We start from the raw sequence: 22,730 nt of genomic DNA, 5'->3' as shown, positions 1-22,730 counted from the left end.
AGAAACATTTAAGCAGGTCAACTACTGAAATCATATTATTACTTGAGGTTTATGAAATAGCAACTCAATGCAAAGTTAATATTAACTTTTCGTTCTACTTCGAGTGAAACTTTGAAATATATCAGGCCTTACTCTAGATAATACTCATGACTGGAAACCTAAGTTCAAAAAACGACAACGGAAAATACAAAACATTTTCAGTCCCATTCATACAACAATAAGGGTTGTTTGTTAATTTATTCAAATATCTTATAAACTATTATTAATTTATTCATTCAGCATTGCATAGCATTCACAGCAATGCTACAGAGTTTCTACTCTATTATTGTACTATAGCATAAGGTACAATAATTCCCAATTCCAATAACATTTTATATTACAGTAATATGCTGTGATGAAATATAATGGAAATATTTTTATAGTTTCACATTTAAGATATCACATTAAGACAACTTTCACATTTTAGACATTTTCACATGATTTTCATAAATGCATATTATATATATAATTTAGTGGTTGAACTATATCTACCATCTTTGTACTGAAAAAGTTTTTATCTAACGTGGAGGTTCTATCTGACATGAACGGTCCAAGTATGGACAGTAACTGGATTGAACGTTAATTGAATTTTTAATTTAAACTAGATTAATCCCTTAAGGGATTTAGCTAAAAAGAGATAAGCTAGAAATTTCTAGCTCAACCCCTTCTAGCTTAGTCCCTTTCTAGCTTAGCTCCCATTCTCCTTAACGCAATTATAGTGTTAGCAGCTTTAATCCATCGCTTCTTGATGACATATCTTTTCAGCTTTGCTTTGCTCAATGCAAATTCTGTGTTGTTGTTGACTATCCAGTGATGTTCCATCGCTTTTTCAGGAGTCATCCGATCTCTAGATTGGACAAAATTTGCATTAAAACTGAGAAAATCGATTAAATCAAATTTATTGTAAAGTAATCGAGGTTAATGGAGTAATCGTGTTATTGTATTGTTCAGTATAACAAGTGGATAATTTAGTACTCTAACTGTTGAGGAAGACAAAAGAGAATTGAAATAAAAATTACAGTACCTATTGGAAATAAGTGAGCAGATGATGTTGAACTTTACAAAAACACAATTATTAATAGATTAAAATGGAAGTGATTGAAAATCAAGTTGACCGCATTAAAAAAAGATGATGCCGTATCAAGTTGCAGTGAAAAACGGAATTAATAGACTGAAACAAAATAGAGATAGTAGCCTACTCAATTGCGGAATAGACTGAATTATTACAGCAGAATGGAAATTAATTTTAGTTATTCTGAAATATCATGAATATTATGCAAGCTTCCAACACAAAACATGCAAGAAAAAAGATAGGTTTTATTGATAAATGTTATTATATTCGTTGATTCGCTACACTCACAAGATATCATACATTCATAAGTATTTATAAGTATGATATTGAGAGAGTTGATAGTTTATTGATATCACGTATTTCCTATTCTATACCGTACCTATAGCCTGATACAAAAAGTATATAGAGTACCTACTTATTGTAATATCAGAAGTTGGTATAATCAGTAAGTTTTTACTGTTTTTTTAGTATAGGTCTATGGTTCACCTGTTCATCGAAGTATACTCTGTAACGATATATTTGGATCCATTTTAATCAGTTTCAATCTTATAATCACTAATAATCAGTAAGGGTGGTCATTAACGACAGGTAAAGTGTGTTGAACATGTGCGTACACACATGCTCGTCATGCTGCTTGACAGCAGCATTCAACCATAGAATAAAAAACCAAAACATTATATAACATTATATAAACATTATATAAACCACAGGAAAACTACAGATTATAATGTAATACATAATGATATACAAAAATAATTTCACCTCAAAAAGAGCAGCAAAGAAAAAATAAATAATACGAATAAAAAAATCAAAACCGAACAAAAACCCAACTTCAAAGAATTTTGTTCAATAAGCCTTCAGCTATGATGACAAGAATGTAATGTTGAGATGTGTGTACAGTACACACCCATGTTCAACACACTTCTTGTCCTGTAGTTAGTTGTCATCCTAAGTTATTCAGTGAGAGCGTTTTTCAAGGAGTATTTGGATTTATTCCAGCAGTCCAATAAAAAATTAAAATTCTAAAAACAGCTTATAGATATTAGTTTAATAAAATTGAGATAGTCATAATATTTTAATACTATTTATGCTTTGTTGAGCAAGTGAAGTGAGCAAGTGAGTTATTCTATTCCAAGCGTACCTCTACTCTCAGTTGAGTAGCTCAAGTATTCAAAAAGATGTTGATTCAAAAGAGATGACATTTACTAGGAAACTCTCATTAAAAAGCATGACATTCATTTTCTAAACGTACAAATTTATTTAAAACTATACTTCTCAGTGTACAAATAATAAATTTATTATTTTACAAACAATGTCTCAATAGTAGCATATTCAACTAATCGAGAAAGACTAGAGTTTATTGAAGTGATGATGTTGATGTAAAATAATATTATGATGAGGGAGGTGACAATATTGATGAATGACTAGTGGATAAAAACTATCAATACAGCCATAGTTGCAATTCTCATAACATTCGTGTTGGCTTTATTCTTGTGAATTTATATTTTATCGTGTGATAAACTAATACATTACTGTGCATAAAATATAATTATGATACCATATGCCTTATGCCGTAAGCTATATATACTGTGCATGTACGGTATAATATAACATGATTTTCGGAATAATTGCCCTGTTCAGATTCAAAACTATATGGTACCAGTAATTGTTGTATGGTACCATCAAATTTTGCCTTATTTATTAGTGGATATGAATGGTTGGCTTTCCCACTCATAGTGAAAGCTTTAAAATACTCGCACAGTCTTGTCTCATTTATTGTTGAAAAACGATGACATATTTTTGGAGTTTGCTCTATTGAAATAGGAGGCCAAAGAGTCTATTGTGCTTGCAGAGGACATGTCATCATTCTCACTTTTCTTGTTGCCAAACAGCCCTAGTATGACGTCACGAGTTAGGCCAGAGTGTCTGGCGGCCATCTCTCGCTCCGGGGACTCTGTAGGACTCTGAGGTGCCGAGTGGGTGGTATGCGGGTCGGAAAAGCTGTCCGAGTGGGACAGGTGATAGAAAATGTTGCTGCTCGGAGGAGGCGAACCCAAAGGCACGTCGCGGTTGAGATTAGACAACCGGTATTTGGGACGTTTCGTGATGACACCATGGTTGGCCATGAACCTGCCAATCGGGTCGTTTTTGAACGCTGAATGTCCAATCAGTCGTGGCAAGCTGCTTCCCAAATCCTCATCTTGTCCTTTCTGGAAAAGCCGTGACGACAACCTCTTGATCTCCTCTGACAAACTAGGACTCTCCATGTTCTCAGTGTTATGGAGGAAACAAGAGATATCCGACCCCCTCCTCATGTCAAACCTATCCTTGGCAATCAAATTACACATTGATGGACCTTTACTCTTATCCACACTCTCATTCAGTTCCAACTTACTCAATGTCTGTGACTTTGTAATTGGCTTTTGTTGAGGCTTACTTGTATTCTCCTTACTGGTAGGTATCAGTGGTTCACTCCTTCCCTCCACATGTATCTTATGCATGATCACTTTTGGTCCCAGCTTTTCTTCATCTGTTTGACTTTGTCCCAAGACTATGCCATGAATCTTAGGTGGAACATGTTTCATACTGGGCTTATTCATCCTGGAATCTATAGAATCCCTCTTGAATATGTTACTTTTTGGAGGATCTTGTTCAACCCCTCTATTACTAGGCTTTTTGTCTGGTATGTTCCGCTGTAGAGTGCACTTGGTGAGATCTGGTTCACTTAGCTGTGATGTCATCTTTGGTTTATGAACACTGATATGCCGCATCTCATGTACAACATTCTTCAGCTCATTTGGTACAGAATCCATTTCATGATCTTCCATGTCAACCACATCATCAGTGGTTGATAGGAAAAATGTAGGATGTCCTTGACTTGCACTTCCCGAGGTTCCAGGCTTGTTTGGAGTTGATGATACTGACTGTCTGCTTAGTGGAAGATCTGATGATTGTTCCAAAGGTTTTGAGGAAGTTTTGAGATCAGATGATGACAAATTTCCAAACTTAGATTGAACTGCTCCATGAGAGAGTTTGGGAGTTGATATGGACAATGGCTGGCTTTGAGCTTGAATCCCAGGAGTCTGCTTGGTTTTAGTTGAAGGTGAGTTCCCAAACGTTGATTGAGTCATAGTTGGTGGTACAGAAGTCGATTGAGTGATATTTGATGACACAGACTTTGATTGTGATGGGATAGGTTTTGATGAAATTGGAGATTGAACTTCAATAGCTGGTCTGATGCCAGAAGACGACAAATTTCCAAACTTTGATTGCACTGTACTTTGAGTCTGTGGCTTTGGTTGTGAGGTACTTATGGAAGTTGAAGATGGCTTCAGCTGTGGAGAATTCTCTGCAACTTGTTTTGACTGCACACTGACTTGTGTGACAGCAGTTAATGAGAGAGGTTTCTGTTGATTTGGAGGGGCTTGGATTCCTAAGGTTGGCTTCTCAAGAACTGGACTAGGACTAGCTGCAGCTGGAACTTGAGGTAGGCTTACTTGCTGCTTGATGCCAGGTGATTCGACTTTGGGTGATTGCAAAACTGTTTGACTAGAAGGTGATTGTGTTTGAGCTATCACAGATGGTTTACCAACATTCTCACTTGGTTTAACAAAACTTTCTTCTGCTCCCAATTTCATCTGAGCTGGAAAACTACTTTCACTGCCACTGACAACACATGTTATCTTATCAGTTGTTCCATCCTTCTTCAAAACTGTAGATAAAGGATGTTGAGAACTTTCAGTGACAGAATTCTTAGGTGAAGAAGTAGCATCAAATTTCAAACTACCACCTGAAGGTGTTTTAGGTATTGTCCCTGATTTAACAACAGAAGGAGTTGACACTTTTGCAGTCCCGCTGCTGTCAGAATTTACTGGGGAAGTTACAGAGTTTGGTGTTTTGGTTGGGGGTGCCTTCTTGGCTGCTTCAATATCCAGCTTCAAATTGGGAGAAACATCTGCTGGTCTTGTTTCAACGTTTCCTATCAAATTTGTGCCTTCAACTCTATCAACAACTGTTCCTGGTTTGTTAGGATTTTTGTCACCTATAGATTTGACTCCTTCATTAGGTTTAATATTTACAGCTGTAACCAACCCGACAGTATTTTGTTGTGGTTTGCCAACAGCTATTAATTTATCACTAGTTTTGTCCAACCCAGCAATATTCTGTTGAGGTTTAATTGGATGTTGTTGTTGCTGCTGTGTGGTGGTGTTTCTGTTGTTGTCCACACTGGCATTCCTTGTAGTCAGCCCGTCCTGCTTGTTGGCAGAGTTGATAAGTGGAACAGTATTGTTATCAACATTGTTGCACTTATTGTCAATATTGTTGAGCTTGTTGTCAACACTGTTGCGCTGGTTCTCTTCGTTGAGTATCTTCATTTTGTCAGCGGATATCTGCCGGCTCAAGCTGTCCTTTCTGGTGGCATTGATGAACTCAATCATCTGTGGACTTGAGGGCTGCTGTGACCATCTATCAACGAACTCGCGGAGGTTCTCCTTGGCGCTGTCCAAACCCCCTGATATGCGACGGGTGGCGGGGGGTGAGGGAGGTTGATTGTGTAGGGGTGGGGGTTTTCGGCGCAGCCAGGAGTGCAGCAAGCAGTCGGAAGCCGACATTCTCTGCCTGAAAGAGCAGACAAAGACCCCGGTTAATATGCAGAAGATGATCAGAAACAAGGTATGAGTGGTCAGAGAGCATGCTTGTCAAGTACGTGCATAGTGGAGTGGAGTGGGTTTAATATTAGAAGAAAAAACCATCCTAGGTAGGTACTTGAAGTGCAAGTAAACTCTTTTTTATAATAACTCTTTTGGTTCCAGTAGGTGGATGTGTCGGTGTGTACGTCCTTCTAGGAAATCTTTCTCACAGAAGAGTTGAATTTTTTCTGTTGTAGGATGTACATGTATGCATTTTTCACTTATTTATATAAAATGCATATACTTGAGGCTTAAATTGTGATGCATATGGTATTTTCATTGTTCAATGATAATGTGTAATTAATTTACCACGCGATGTTTCCTACTAATTGATTCACTGTAAGTATTAAATTGATTTCCAAGTTCTTACTTTCTTTATTATAGACTGGTTTCAAAAACCAAAAATCTATATGAATCATATTGTTGATGCCTTAAATTTATTGACTTGTGAAATGTTTCTTTCTGATAATTGGAAAAAAAATTTCAGCATAATTCTGTGTGTTTTAGGAGAGCAAAATCAATAACATTAACTTTAAAGCATTAGCTACTGTTTATTTTTGTTATTGAGATTGATAAATGATTCAATAGCTTAGAAATGTCAGTAAGCATATAAATACCAGAAATTTTCTGGAATTTTCATAAGCAAACAACAATTTCTCTCATTGCCAGAAAGCATTGCAAACATTATGAAAATTATTGGCTTTCATCCACTGCTTATTAACAATAATTTCAAGTAGTACTCTCACATCATTAGTAGCAAGCAAGACATCGTATGAAAATTATAAAGCTGTTCAAACATGATGGGTCTTTGTCTTGCATCATTAAATCTCCTAAAACTAAAATTCATTAGACAAACAGGGTTTAGAATATTAGAAAATCCTATTCCTCAACAAATCCTTAGATACTATCGGAGAAGATATATTTCTCCAAATAAAAATTTAAGAATAGGAGACATTTTTTATCAAATAGAATACATTATCCAGTCCTGTTGAATCACATTCATTCCATGCAATCTCAGAATTTAGTATTAATTATTAGGCTTTTAAATCAACAATACTCATACAGTGAACTATTATTGTGAAAATGAATTCTCCAACACTTCGGTGTTCCAGAATGAACAAAAGGCTTGTCTAGTCCTCATGTGGATATTACTCCGAGTATGAAGTAGCTTCATTATTTATTTCATTGTCTATTCATGAATAAATACTATATGGCTCAGTATATGGATATGTTGTATTACGGTATATGGATTTCAATAATAATTGCATAACATATTCTTTCCTCGCCTCTCATCTTAGTTTACATTCAGAAATTTATAATAAGCCTACGATATTCGTGTAGCATTTTTGTTCTTGATTTAGTTATGTTTACAATTTTTCTTCTAATAGGCATCAGCTTTGGATTTATTTCTTAATAACCGATTCTATTTTATTACCTAAAGGGCCAGTATTCAGGAAACTTATAATATCTTCAATGAAACATCAAATCCAAAGGTTTAATGGTTCATTAGATTCAATAAGTGCTCTAGAAACCGGACCATAGAGTAATGAAGAATGAAAGTAGAGCAGTTTTTACATAAAGTGGGAAAGTTCTTTTGTTTTGAAACAATACCAAGAACGATAGGACTATTTGAAGCTGAGACAAACATTTTTGTTCTCAAGATCTACTTTCTAGTTTGAAAATCATTAGTTGGAAATTCAGAAATCCATCCATTTACTGGTGAATTTTGATACTCACTCTCTATTTTTCATGAGCAATTTACTGATGAAATCCTTGGCATCCTGCGAAATGTCATCAAATGCGTCATCATCGAAGTCGTACTGTGCTATTGTTACATTGGCCATAGTCTCTACGTCTGTTTCTCCCATGAACGGTGATAGACCCGATAATCTGAAAATAGATAAGATTTCATTGAAATCAAATTGAATCCATTAGAAAAACTCTTGAATATTAAACACGACAAATTAATGTTATATGAAACTCATTTATGCTTGTCTTCTCATAACAAATCCATTAGAAAATTATTGAATCCATTAGAAAAAGCTCTTGAATATAAACACAACAAATATTATTTGAAGCTCCCTCTATGCTTATACCTTCTAATAACAACATGTATCCTATGGAATTATCTAATTTAAGTGAATTAAAGGTCAAATGTGTAATGTATAAAATACGGTACCGTACCACACTACATATAAGCACAGAATACAATGCTGTATTCTTTGATATTAGCTGTTCATCCTGTATTAAATGCAAATAAGACGTACAATAGAATGAGTTCAGAGAGATTGATTCGAATACATTATACAATACTACAACATTCAATAGTTTTGTTGTTTGGATAAAAAGGAGATAGGCTACTTTATTATTCAAAATTGTTATTATAATATTATTCATACCTCTAGTTACTGAATAAATGTTGTGTAATCTTACTTTGAATTATTCAATCTCTGTAATGACTTTCCTTAGTTATTCTGTATGTAATTATATTTTATTGAGCAGAATGTTTCATAACGCCTCGAATATTTTTCACATAGACGAGTAGAAATATACCATTAATTAGCAGGTATAATATGCCATTTTGTATTTTGTGAAACTTTCATTTATATTTTAACATCCATGTCTTTTAGTATAAAAACTTTTAATCCAAATTTCTCACCAGTCTATAACTCTGAACAAACTTCATCAATCTTTATATAATAATAATAATAATTTATTTCTCGTAAAAAAGAAAAATCACAATTACAATTTCAAATGAAAACATATAACATAACAGTATGAAGAAACATTTCAATTTTCAATGAAATTATATAACAAAATAATCATACAATTGCTTCCTTATCAGAGAAATTAGGTACTCCCGAGGATTCCTTTATGGGAGTTACCAGCAAATAGTTTTAGTCATTTAGAAAAATTATAAACCTATAAATAATAATTACTACATCCCTGTCGCGAAGAAAACTGTTAGGTACTAGAATCAACAAAACTTGTCTTCTCTATTTAAAAACAAACAATATAATTACTCTTCCACTTACATCCATTCATCATAAGGTGAAAAATTCAACTTAACGTATCCCTTGCCATCTATCTATTCTAGAGCAATCTTAGGGCACTTAATCACTTATATCTACACTCTCCAACTTGGGTTGTTTTACCTTGAATAATAATATCTATTTACACCACAAACAGAAACAAATACCTACTAAGCTTAGATTTGAATATTTCACACATTGAATAGATTTCTTTAAATGACCTGTAACTATACTTCTATTGCAATATTATTAAGTTTTTATCTGAGATCTCTAAACCACACTTCAACATCCTGCTTTTCCAATAACCAATTCTTCAGAAAAAACTTGAAACTTCTCGGATTTTTTTGCTGCCTTATGCTAATTGGAATTTCATTGTATACTTTTGGGGCTATAAATAAATAAAAACGTTTAAAGATTTCTTTGTGTGGTCTTGGTCTGGTTAAATTACTTGCGGATCGGAGATAATATTCGTGGTTAGCAACGTTCACTTGTCCACTTCTAAAAAAGAAAATTGACATTACTTTGAAGAAATACAGATACCTTAGTGGTAGAAATCCCCATTTTCTGAAAATTGGCAAAGAGCTAAATAATCTTGGTTTTCTGTCTATGGTCCTCAATATGTATTTTTGCCCGGTGACAAGAGGTTTAATGTTATTAAAATAAGCTCCTCCCCATACCGCTATTCCATATTGTAGTCTACTGTTTACGAGTGCATAGTACAGCGATTCCATGACATATTCGGGGCATAAATTTCTTATATAGTAAAATTTTCTGCATACACACGTAAGTTCCCTCTTCAGTTTAATTATTTGTTGGTTCCAAGTAAGCTTGGAATCAATTATAATACCTAGATATTTAACTTGGGGTGCTTCTGAAATCTTTTCACATGTGCAGTTTATTGGACTATCACATTCATTTGAATGAAATGATATATTCATTAAATCATTTCCTTCAGGCCTCAGCTTGTGGACAATTATGTGGGATTTACTGGCATTCAGTTCTAGGGCGTTCACCTGCAGCCATAAATTCAATTTCTTCAAATCTTCACTAATCATCTGAGCCAACTGACCCCTATCATCTGCACTGTAACTCAGTGCTGTGTCGTCGGCAAAGGCTGTGACAGATCCCTCAAAGTTGCCGTTACAAAGATCATTAACATACACAAGGAACAGCTCAGCTGATAGACCGGACCCCTGAGGCAGACCTACCCCTGTATCTATAAGTTTTAGCTCGCTTAGCGAATCCCCAATCCTTACCTGTTGTGACCTATTACTTAGAAAGCTTTTAAACCAATTATTACATACACCTCTAACTCCTGAGTCTTGCAATTTTCCCAACAATATATCGTGATTCACAGTATCATACGCTTTTCGGATATCCAAATAGAGGCCGGCACATTTCTTATTATTGTTTATTCCATTATATATTTCAGAGATAAATTTAAGCATGGCGTCCTCTGTACTTAGTCCTTTTTGAAACCCGAATTGATTTTTGCTGAAAAAACTGTGTTTGGTTAGAAAGCTTACTAATCTTATCCTGACAACTTTCTCTAGGATTTTTGCAAATACTGAGAGAAGAGCGATAGGTCGGTAGTTGTTTGGATTTTCTTTATCCCCAGATTTGAAAATTGGTACTACAATTGCATTTTTTAATTTTTGTGGATACACACCAGTCTCCAAACTGAGGTTATATATGTGAGCAAGGGTGCTAGAGATCGATTTTATTACATTTTTAATTAGCTCAATTCTTATATTATCATAGCCTGGAGATTTTCTGGATTTCATTGAGAGTACAATTCCTTCTATCTCTAAATTAGTTATTGGTGTGAAAAACATTGAATGGTAATGGTGAATTGGTTTGTCAAAAAGCATTTTGTAACTGTTATAATCGTTGATATTTAGCTTTTTTGTATTCTTAGCGCTGTATATACTGATAAAGTGATTATTAAGCTCATTTGCAATTAGATTCTCGTTTAGGAGAGTCTCTCCATTTGTTGCTCTCATTTTTTTAACTGGCTCTCTCCTGTTATTTTCTCCTAATAGCGTATTCACTACTTTCCAAGTCTCCTTAGAGTTTCCCCTCAAATTGTTTAGAGTCTCGCGAAAATATTTATTTTTGGATTCCTGTATTTCTTTCTTGAGTTTATCCCTGTACCTTTTATAATAATTTAGCAAGTTCTCGTTATATGGTTGTTTTGTGGTTTTTTTGTATAAGCGATTTTTAACTGTTATTCGGTTTAGCAAGTAGGGAGTGAGCCATGGTTTATGTGGTGGTTGTGTAAATATTTTCCTTTTATTACTTTCTCCTGTACATGCTATTTCCAAACACTCACTGAAAATTTCTAGATATTTATCCAGAGCTAAATCTACATCTGAAAGATCGAGGACACATTTCCAGTTAATTTTATTTAATTTATTGGCGAGAATTTCAACGTTTATTTTTTTCTGCTTTTCATTGTGATTAGTATTGGTGAATGATTTATTCGCTTCTTAATCATTTTCTCAAAATAAAACTCTATAGCATAATGATCAGTGATTAGTAAATTCTTTATAATTGTGGAGGGATTGAAAGAATTCCTTGTTGTTACGTATCTAAACCATAAGTGATCGATGCATGAAGTTGATATGTTGGTTACTCTAGTCGGTTCGTTAACATAAGATGTAAACCCATAACTTGACATAATGAATTGGTATTCATCTGATACTCGATTACTATCAAGCAGATCAATATTTATGTCACCTGTTATGATAGAATTATCATTATCTAACTTATCTAATACAGTTTTTATCTCTTTGAAGAACTCATCTACAGGTATATTGTGAAATCTATACACAGCGATAAGGCTTATTTCGACATTACCAAAAATAAAGTCAACTTTTAAGGCATCTACAGAGATTAGAACTATCTTATCGGCTTTTCTTTATTCACATAAACCGCTACTCCACCTGCTCTATAATTGTCATTGCAATTTGTAAAACAATTGTATCCATCTATTGGTAAAGTTCAGACTCATCACTATATATCCAAATCTCTGTTAAAATTATACACTGCGGTTTTTTTGCATAACTTTCAAGCTCAATTAAAAAAGGTCAAAGTTTTCTCTTAAGCTTCTTATGTTTTGTACTAAACAGAATAGTTCATTAAGGTCGGTCATTTATTTTTAACTTTCGTGGATTTTTCAAAAATTAGTAAACTTTTATTAAATAAACTAGTACATTTGTAATCATTATAGTTTGCTTATATCACTTACTGAACTCAATGAGATTACCGGTTGACCCTCAGATTTTCGCATCAAAATTTTTCCGTTCCTAATCCAGAGATACTTGTAGTCCTTTTCTTTCTTGGCTGCTCTCGCCAGCGCTAGCACCTTCCTGTTCTCCGGCGACAGACTCTCGTTGTGGTACAGCGGGATGTCTGTTGGTAGGTCCATGTGTCGCGTTGAAAAGTTCCTCATCACCCTCCTTCGCTTTAACACTTTCAATTAGAAATTTGATTTCCTCTACTTTCATACTCACGCAGTTTCCATGGAACTGATTGTTACAGTCTATGCACTTCACTTCAGAGTTGTTTGCAGCTCTCACCGACTTATTGCACATACCACACGACATTTCACACGAATTATTATTTTAAATAAGTTCACAAATTATTTTTAAAACAGAGTTATACAATATTCCGCACGCAAAGACGTAGTTTTTCAGAAATGTTTACCTTCAGTTAGCGATAAGATAGAGCCGCTCGGACACAACTGTATCTCACCGCTGTTCAACAGCTACTGATAACATACTACTGCTACTGCTACAACAGCTACTGTTCAACATATACAGATAATTTAGACATTTAGATTTAACAATGGACTTTGAGAGAACCTATCTAAATCTTATAGTTAAACTGGAGTGTAAGTAGAATTCATTCTATGTTGCACTGACAGAAATAGAGTCATTTCCGGAATCCACTGTCGTAAATTAATAAAAGTTGAATTATAGAGAATCTCTAGTAGGTAACCTTATTATATTTTTATACAAAACACAATTGCATAGTTTCGGGTATATTCATCCCATTCTCAAGTGTGAAAAATACTATATTACTTCACATCATTAGAAAAAATACTTGTTCTCTCGTTAATTGAGAAAGCTAAATACACGTAATGAAATATCAATAAGTAAAACTTTTACGAGTATATCTCAATTTTTTTTTCATTAAGCCTATAGTCATTCATTTCTTTATACATGTCCACATCCATTCATATATGAATTTAGTTTTGTATCTTCCTTTCCTCAGGTAAGGAAACATTTATTCTTCATTTTCAAGGGAGAAACACATCATTAGAATTATCGGTAGAGAAAAAATACGGAAACATTTTGCTACTCCTTTGCAGAATTAGTATAAGATTACAATGCCCGAAAAATGTCCTGAAGGTTTTCACAAATTTCCAGTCGAAAAATATTTTTTATATAAACCATATTTTAGAATTTAGATGTTTTGATTATCAAAACTAGAATAATTATTCATCTCTCTAGTTCAAAATAGTGCATGGCACAATAAAAACATCAAATAATTCGACACAGCGTTTGATGAGTTGAAGTGGTAGTTATTCGAAATTAGAAGACCAATATGACCAATATATTGAAGACCAATATATTAACAAACATCACGAAATTTGAGAACACAAAGAGGTCTCTCCGTTCTCCACACTCAGCTACGTACGCTACGCTGAAATAAGTCCTATCTCGCAATGTAAAATCCTCCAGCGTAGCGTAGCTTTCAATTTTGGGAGATGGCGATACGTGTTCCGAAAGCGTAGCGTATAGCTAAGTGTAAAGAGAGCCAAAAATGTTTCGACATCTATATGGCGTACTCCTTTCTGACAATACAAATTTTCAAAGTAGACATGGAAAATTGGGAGTCATGCTAAGCCCTCAGGCCGGAGCACCTTGTCCACAGAATTTTCATAGACTTGAACCTGGTGATTTGAGAGTCGATCTGAGGAATTGAGATTTACTGGCTCCGAAGGCGATAATATTATATTCAAAACGTGATAGAATAATGAGGAAATTTCAAATATCCAGTTGCAACATAATTTGAAGTAAAGCCTGAGGAATCAAGAGTTCCATGAGAACAGAAAATACTATGTTAATTTGTAAGCTCTACTAAAACCCTTATTAAAAAAATGGATTTGGGAGGATGTAATCTGTAAGCTCTACTAAAATCATTATTAAATGAATTGAATTTGAAAGGATATTAACTTTTGGCACAACTAAAGAGTCATCATCAGTGTGACTTTTCACATCACAAGTTACACTGATAGGCGTCGAAACATGTATGTGTAGTTCTCAAAATTGAATTTGGTGCTATTTAACAATATCTTTGTGTTGAAACTTGAATTTTAGAATCACTTATCAAGTGGAAATGCACTTGCTATTAGTAGTGACGATCGTTTCGACCTGGTGTGGGTCATCATCAGACTGAATGTATTTTCACTTTATAAGTGTTATTTAAATTCAAGTTTTATTTCATGAGTGGAAAAGTAGCCTATGGAAATGGAACACAGTTATCTTTGAGTTTCTATTTTGATCGCAAGTCGATCACGATTTTTGATCGAAGGTCAATAATTTAGACGGAAACTCACAGCACATAGCAGATAACGCCGACAGACCACATGTCTGTGCCGAATCCGATCTGGTCGAAGTTGACGACCTCGGGCGCCACAAACTCGGGGGTGCCAAACAGCACCTGCAACTTCTTGTCCGGCTCGATCTTCCGTGCCAGGCCAAAGTCGATGATTTTTATCCGATTGCCGGTCCGCGTCAAGCACAGGATGTTTTCTGGCTGGAAAAAGCTCACTGTTTTAATTTTTTCGATTTGGAAAATGAGTTAGTTTGAGCATAGAGAGAGGATATATAGCATAAGAAGATAATATTCCAATAGTATACGTCATTTATGTTCCAATAAATCCCTACAAAAACCATAAATTAGAGAAAATAAAGCAAAAAAATCGTATAGGTCGTTCATGTTCCAATATTTCAAGACGATCTTATCAAGGGATAAACATATATCTCTACTGAAACCATAGAGAAAAGATAGATAGCATAAGAAGATATCCCTTGGCATAGGTCAATTATGCTTCAATTTTCGAGCCGAGTTTTTTGTTAACTCACGCCGACTACTGTCGACTACTGTATGTTATACTTATTACTGTTTTGACCAGGTGAGAGTGTGAGAGCGGCACAGTATAAGGAACTAATAGCGTTACACAGCTTCACCAAAAACAAGTACTAGGACTATCGTCCGTCTTGAGTTAGACTTAACAGTGAAATTTGGAACATAAACGCCCTATAAATAGGTAATCTTCTTAAGATCTCTTTTCTGTATAGTTTTAGTAGGTTTAACAAATTAGTTTCTATGATTGATTTTTAATTTGTAACAGTATAAGACTAGAATGATGGATAGAGGATCATGAAATTATCATCATAGATCAGCAATATTACTTGAAATGTTTCAAATTTGAAAGTAATATAGTGAGTTTTAGGACGGCTAAAAATTACTTTTCGTGATTGATTTGCATAGAGTTATTATTTTGAAGCTATTATCAATTATTTGTATTAGTGTAAGACTGAAAAGAATGAGGAATCATGAAATCATTATCATAGCTCGATCAGCATCAATAGGCTTATAATTGTAGGCATTTATTCAGTTTATTTATTCGATTATTTTATTTATTTATTCCATTACATTTATAAAACAATTACAACAAATAAGAGCAAAATAATAGTTAAAAATGAATAATTATGCATTTTGAATCAATAGATGAACTATGAATGTCTACTTTTCATTGAGTATTGTGCACAGGTAAATAATTATTGTGATACAGTTCGGTTTGCCACATGTGAAGAACTGCCAAAACAACAGTCATGCCAATGTGGAAAAATTCCGACTTGCACTCTCTTCCAATTTTCTTTCATTGTTTGGCAGAAACAGTAACGGAGTGCTATAATCAGTACTTTAAATTTTAGAAAGTTCTACTTGTTTCTGAGAACATAATCTGTTCTATGATTGTTTAATCATTGTTCTATCAATCTACAGTACTTGTAGAAATCACATCAATTAATACTAGAGTACCGTCTACCGTCATTGGAATCATGAACGTCTTCAGAGTTTAGAGAACTGATGGTTTAAAACAGTTCAAGTGTGTAATATGCATCACGTATGAAAATTAAAAAATGTATTTTTTTTGTTGAGATGTTTACTAATAATAGATTCAAATGATTTTCTGAATATGAATTTCATTCCAAAGGAATATAGTCACAACCTATGAAATTATCTATAAGTAATGTAAACCTTGAGATAACATGGACAACTTCTATCCAGAGTAGAATGTATACTCTCTAACAGAGAGTATAGAATGTAAAATTCTAAGATTCTAAGATGTAACATTCTATACCCTCTGCTTCTTTCCTAATAATTTGAAGTTTTTTTGGAGAACTAATGTCAGTCATCATTGAAAAACGCTATACCATTATTTATGATCCATGCAAACCTCAGTTAGCATCACGGGGCTTTATGGACAATGCTATTTCAATCAACACATATAATTTATAGTGGGGTGTATATTAATTCATTGAATTATTTATGCCTGTTAAGAAATTATTCAATGCATAAAACTTCATTGTTTTAATTGTATTAAATGTTTTAATATTCTAATTTGCACTGTGATTGTTTTTTTATGAATAACCTTAGATTTGATTTGAATAAGAATCATATTATAAGAATAGGAACGCAATGTTGCCGTTTTTATGCTGATCCTATCAAGAAGTCCTAAGCTCTCTTTTCCGCTCTTCTTCTCACATTATTAGCTCACAGCTCTCTGGATTCTGTGAAATCTGACAGCATTATACTCCATAAGAGCAATGCTGCAAACTAGGATTTGAACAGACTGTAGATATAATTGAATACCGTACGAAAACAGAAGTTGGAGACCATACATGAGCAGATTCTATTTGTATTTTGAAACAAAAAACTGAAAATAGTTGAGTAAAAAATGTGAAATGAGTTGAAATTGATTATGCAACATCATGATAAAGTTTATCACTGAAATAATATTTCGTGGAACTTTGACAAAACTCCTTGAACTGGTTGCATTGATTTTCACTTCAAGCAATCAGCATTGGATTGATGTTACTTTTAAGGAATTTCGAGAGTTTGTGAATCTCATTATACTGTTATGAGAGGGGATAGAGTACAGTAGGCCTACTTTAGTGAGGTCCACGTTGAAATGACAGTATTCGATTAACATTAGTGTTGCTACCCTTGTCTATCATTCGGCAAAGCAGATATCCACGGTATATAGAAGAAGACGGTAGGTGTCACGCGCATGTTTGTGCTGAATTTCCGATAGAGCTGACGTCATTTTTTATCCAATCATCTGTTTTCATTTTTAACAAATAAGTTTCATAAATTGCCAATAGGTGTTAAAAACCTCGGTTGGTGGCGATGACGCAATCTAGCTGGCTGGCCACTACTCACACATTTCGTGACCACTACCACAGAGGAAAGAAACACTACACACTTTATGCTTATTCCGTGCCACTACCGTTTTCATCTTGCCACTATCGTTCTTTATCAATGTAGAAATATAACCAATTAACAAAATATTTCATCTCAATTGAAAAATTTTATTATTTTGAAAAAAAATTGACGAATGAAGTATTATAATTGATTATTTATTCAAAACAAGAATGAATACATGTTCTTACATCGGATATACCGGTTTCAGCTATATCCTCTACAAAAGGCAATGGCAAGGCAGAAAATCGACAACTCTGTTCTATCTTTCTACACAGTCATTATAACGTGGACCACACTATAGCAAAAGCAGTGACAAATTTGAACAGCGTATTGCATGAAGGAATTACGACTCGTATGATTTAAGAATAAAATTTGGATAACATTACCAGTAATAATTATATCATTATTACCTAAAACATGATATTGCAGTAGAAAATATTGAGAGAAAAAGCAGCGCTTTGTGTTGATGCTTAGAGCTCGTGAAATATTTGTATAACAAGACGAAAATATATTTCAATTTTGACAGCAATTTTTGAGAGAATTTGAAGAATGCACTTACCTTGAGATCGAGATGAAGAATGTGCTGAGAATGTATGAACTCGACTGCCTCGCATATTTGTCTGACAAAGACAGTGCATGCCTTCTCTGTCAGAATGAAATCGTCATCAATCACTCTCTCAAACAGCTCGCCGCCTTCAATCCTAACAAACAAACAACAATTATTTCTAAAATATTTAAATACAGTTAAGTAGTGAAATTAGAGACAATTTCCCGTCAATTAGACCCGATTTCCCGGGCTGACAAAATATAATTTTTGAATAGTAGTAGGGCTCATCGTATTTCCATGTAGCTGTTTACCCTGTTGACAATATTTGCAGTAGCAGAAGTCTTCGGGGTGAACTACATCATTTAATTTGAATTTTCGTTTATGATAATTAATGATTCGTTGGCATTTGAATGATTGCAATATCTCAGTAATTTTCATCACAAGACAACTGGACCTGTTCAGGGTGAATGTAAACAGATAGATTCAAATTATTTCGAACTCAATTGAAATGTATTTATTTATTATAATGAACTGCTCTATTACTGTAATGGATATTATTAGCTTTGATAATTATATCATTATCAATATTAATTTTACCAATTATTATCACATTAAATGTTCGCTATTAGGTAGCCTCTAGTCTGATATCACAACACATAATAAGATATTGTAATTTCTCTCCTCTCCACCAGCTAATCTTCCTCCTCCTCATCCTCCTCCTCCTTCTCCTTCCCCTTCTCCTCCTCTTTCTCCTCCTCCTTTTCCTCCTCATTCTTCTCCACTTCCTTCTCCTATACCTTCTCCATCTATTCCTTATCATCCCTCAACACCTATTTATACTCCAGCTTCTCTTCCTCTTTCTTTTCCACTACCTTCTTCTCCACCTATTCGTCCTCCTCCTCCTCCGCCACTACCTCCTCCTCCTACTCCTCCTCCTACTAAATACATAGGCCTATTATTTACGCAATTACCAATACCTCAGAATACAACATAATAAGTTTTCTCTGCCATTGTGAGAGCTCATTCTTACTGTTTGAGATATCGATGTGCGGTTTTCGCTATATTTTTTTCTCTTGAAATTCTGTATCCAAATCATGTTCCATTTATAACCACCTTCACATTTGAAAAAAATGAAGTTGTATTCGAAAAGTTTGTTCTAAGATGCGGACCAAACTTTTAAAGCGAGATAAAAGTAGTTTATTTCAATTTGAATAGAATCCTCAATGGAACATACAGAGCATCCCTCTTGTGAAAGGAATATTGAGCTGCTTCCGTGAATTTTACAAAACTTGCATAATGACGTTGTGATCTGAGGTTAAGAAATATCTGCTTGATAAGAGCTTTTATTCTGTTGATGAGTACATGAATGTGTGAAATAATGTCGTCTTTCATATTCATGATTTTATTGTGTTATATAGCAGTATTGACTGAGCTTATGTGTAATCTAATGTCTAATTTCTAGTCTATTGTATGACTGTAATTATTGTTTCGCGATATTTGCTCTCATATTGAGTACCTGACGATGTCCATGTATTTGTCTAAATGCTCACGACAATAAATTAATAATGAATTGAATTAATATGAGTCTATAGGACAGTATAGTAATCTGCATGAATGAAGCACTCTCAATGAATCAATTGATTTGGCATTTAATTATCACTTGTTAGTTGTGTTTGATGATACTCACAACTCCTGTATGACACACATGACGTTGGATATCTCGAAGGCGTCGTAGAGCTGTATGAGGCGTGGATGTTGGAGTGTGCGCATTATGTCCACTTCCCTTTCAACGTTGCGACGCTCCTGTCGGCGTCCCATCCCCACGAACTTGGCCGCCAACTGGAGTCCACTGCTTTTCTCTCTGCATCTGTACACTGTGCCGAATTTGCCCCTGAACAGAACAACAGAAAACCATTGATTCATTATAAAAAAACAATAGTAAACATTATAAAAAACAAAAATGTTTACAAATCCATCATAGGCCTATGAAAGGAAAACAGTGGCTGCTAAATAAATCAAATGTGAAGTCGATATCTCGAAAACAACTAAAAATATCATGTAAACAATATTGTCGAATAACAGTTTCAAGTAATTTAAAAGCTTCAATTTAGTATCGTATAGTTATGACCGTAAGATTAATAGTTTCGAGGTATAGGCGGGAAGCAATTCCACCTAATGATTCAATTCAATCATAGGAGAAAACTCTATTATATCAATAAAATATTAGGGCGTAATATTACGAGTATTACAGATCACACTTACTGCAGATTATACTGTATTAATTGACTATATTAATCACTGTATTGAAGATCAACACTTAAAATGAGAATAACCTATGAGAGATAAGATACAAGTTTCAAAATTTATCTCTTGAGGAGATAGTTGGTTGTTTCACTAGACCTGACCCGCCCCAAGCCAATCACAAGGGAGTAAGGAAGAACGAGCCCGTCTGCTGTTTCTTGATAGCCAATGGGATAGCAGAGACTCTGTTGTCATGACAACGACCAATAGGAGTTGTGATACAGAAATCTGAACAATCAAAATCTTAGCAATAGTAAAGTATCGACTAGTTGTTATATCGATAGCCAGTAGTAGTTGAGTTACAATTCAACCAATCAGTAACTAACCATTAGTAATGTAGTGTCTACATGACAGGAGCCAATGAGGGTTAAGTTATGAGAGAAATAAACCTATCACAGTATAACCAATGATATATTTATAATCTCTGTCATCGCTACTGTTAATGAAAGGTGTTCAAGCAAGATTAGTCATCACGTCTGTTAATGTAAGGTGTTTAAGATTAGAAAAAGTTCAACGATACACGTGCTAAACCAATATGAGACTAGAAACGGAAAGTTCAGGCAACGAATGCCCAAAAAGTATGGAGGGAAATGTTTTGGATTACAATTTTACATCTCACACCCTGCAGCTCTATTTGCATAGTTAGATGTAAGTATATCGGAAGTCACCACAACTTTCCCTTTGCCAAGGATAGATAAATCTATCTATCTAGCCCATATGCCAAGGGACGATTTTTAACCTTAAAATGTGTTTTTCTTTGTTCAGGCTTGATTTAATTCTATAATGAGGGTTTTTAGAAGAGTCAACCCATCCCCCAGCGTTTTTTAACGAGACCAAATGCTTCTAATTTTCAGTTTTTTTTCATTAACATACACAAGTTTGTATTCAATAAATAGATAAATGAATTGATTGTTCTAATTAGACCTAACGCTTCTAATTTTCTATATTTTCATTAGCATACACAAGTTTGTATTCAATAAATAAATGAATGAATTGATTGTTCTAATTAGTCCTAATGCTCCTAGTTTTTCTACATTTTCACGTTTTTGTTTTCAATAAATAAACAAATGAATTGTTCAAATTTGCCGCCATTACTTGAAACAATCATGACGTCATGGTGTTTGGTATGCGGCGACCGGTGGCCGAATTCAGAGGTCGGCGCATCTATTTCGGGTTTAGGGGTGGGGTAGTTCAGGGGGAAGGTATCATGAAGAAGTCGCCGTCTGCTAAAGAAAGAATCGCTATGGTTCGATTCACTTTAAACTGTCAGCATTGCTTGAGAGAGGAGCAATGATGTGATTGGACAGGAATGATGACAGAATGACTTGAATCACAGCTGCAGACTTCGCTTGTCGACTCGCTTGGCCGAGAAAAGATAATTCAATAGCATCGTACTCTAGTAACACTCACGAAACAATTCACTAGATGAATTGATTGCTTGTACCACGGAGTGGAGGACATCCTCTGTTCCTTCATCTTTGATTGTACCCATGGCAAGATAATCAACTTTTTAAAATCTGATCAATTATTGAAAATGAATTATGCTCACAGATCACAGTTCAAAAAATAGATCACACATTACAGGTAATATGGATCATTTATTAACTTCTTTGAATGTAATCAATGATAATCAACCTAATGAATCATTGAGTAATTCCTTCATCAACTTTAGGGTGTTTTTCTTCAAAAAAGTTGAACTGAAATTCTAGTTTAAACGATTAGCTGACTCAATTGGAACACATTATAATTCATGCGACCGTACAATGATAAATGGGAAACCAACTTTGGAGAAAGCGACACTTATTAAATAGGAGAAAAACATCATGAACTTTTAAAAGATGAGCTAGCGTCATGAAACGAATGGAAAGAGAGGTAATGTCCTTTCTACCAATATTAATGTTACAGTATTATTATTATTATTATCATCACTATCATGGAAAAATCCACCAGGGTTTGGAAGATGAACTTCTTCATGAAAGAGGAATAATGATTGTTTAATTTGATTATAAATCTCTCTGGAACAAATTTTGGTCACAGTCAAGCATGTCTTGGTTGCCTGAATTTAGAATCAATTTATTAAGCTACTTATATACAGAGGGGAAATAAGTGATATTACAGAAGAAGGAATAACAGAACTAAGGTCTTTCCTCTGTGGTGATAGCAGCATGACGAAAACTGTAGTCATTCCTTTAAAACATAGAATGTTTAATAGGAATAGGGTTGTTCCTATTGAACTAGGAATGGTGAACTATATAATATAATATACTGTAATAATATTTATACAAGATTGTTTATTCTTTGATAGAAGCAACTGACACAACGTTCAGGTTTCGTTACTGTACAGTCGAGAATGTATTGTGAAACATGGGTCTAATGTAATTGACTGGCTCTGACAGGAACTAATCAGCATCGACCAACTACCAACCAACTACCTGGTTTTGAATAGTTCTGATTGGTTCACCAAACCGTGCTTAGTGAAAGCACGA

General features: G+C 34.4%; 1 protein-coding gene across 2 annotated transcripts in view; it reads right to left on the bottom strand.

Moving 5' to 3' along the window:
• Positions 1-2,344: 2,344 nt before the first annotated feature.
• LOC111052189 (probable serine/threonine-protein kinase nek3) overlaps positions 2,345-22,730 on the bottom strand; it is a 35,008-nt gene continuing 14,622 nt past the window's right edge. Inside the window, exons 2-6 of one of the 2 annotated variants that reach the window (XM_022338823.2) lie at positions 19,631-19,834; positions 17,956-18,097; positions 14,461-14,660; positions 7,540-7,692; positions 2,345-5,731 (exon numbers count right to left, since the gene is read on the bottom strand). In XM_022338823.2, coding sequence (XP_022194515.2) covers positions 2,881-5,731; positions 7,540-7,692; positions 14,461-14,660; positions 17,956-18,097; positions 19,631-19,761 — 3,477 coding nt within the window. In that variant the 5' untranslated portion in view covers positions 19,762-19,834 and the 3' untranslated portion in view covers positions 2,345-2,880. The remainder of the gene's footprint in view (positions 5,732-7,539; positions 7,693-14,460; positions 14,661-17,955; positions 18,098-19,630; positions 19,835-22,730) is intronic. The other variant, XM_022338822.2, reaches the window with a different exon arrangement.

The sequence above is a fragment of the Nilaparvata lugens genome, chromosome 12 (assembly GCF_014356525.2).
Source record: "Nilaparvata lugens isolate BPH chromosome 12, ASM1435652v1, whole genome shotgun sequence".
NCBI classification, from domain to species: Eukaryota; Metazoa; Arthropoda; class Insecta; order Hemiptera; family Delphacidae; genus Nilaparvata; species Nilaparvata lugens.
This window is presented reverse-complemented; position numbering and strand designations above follow the sequence as displayed.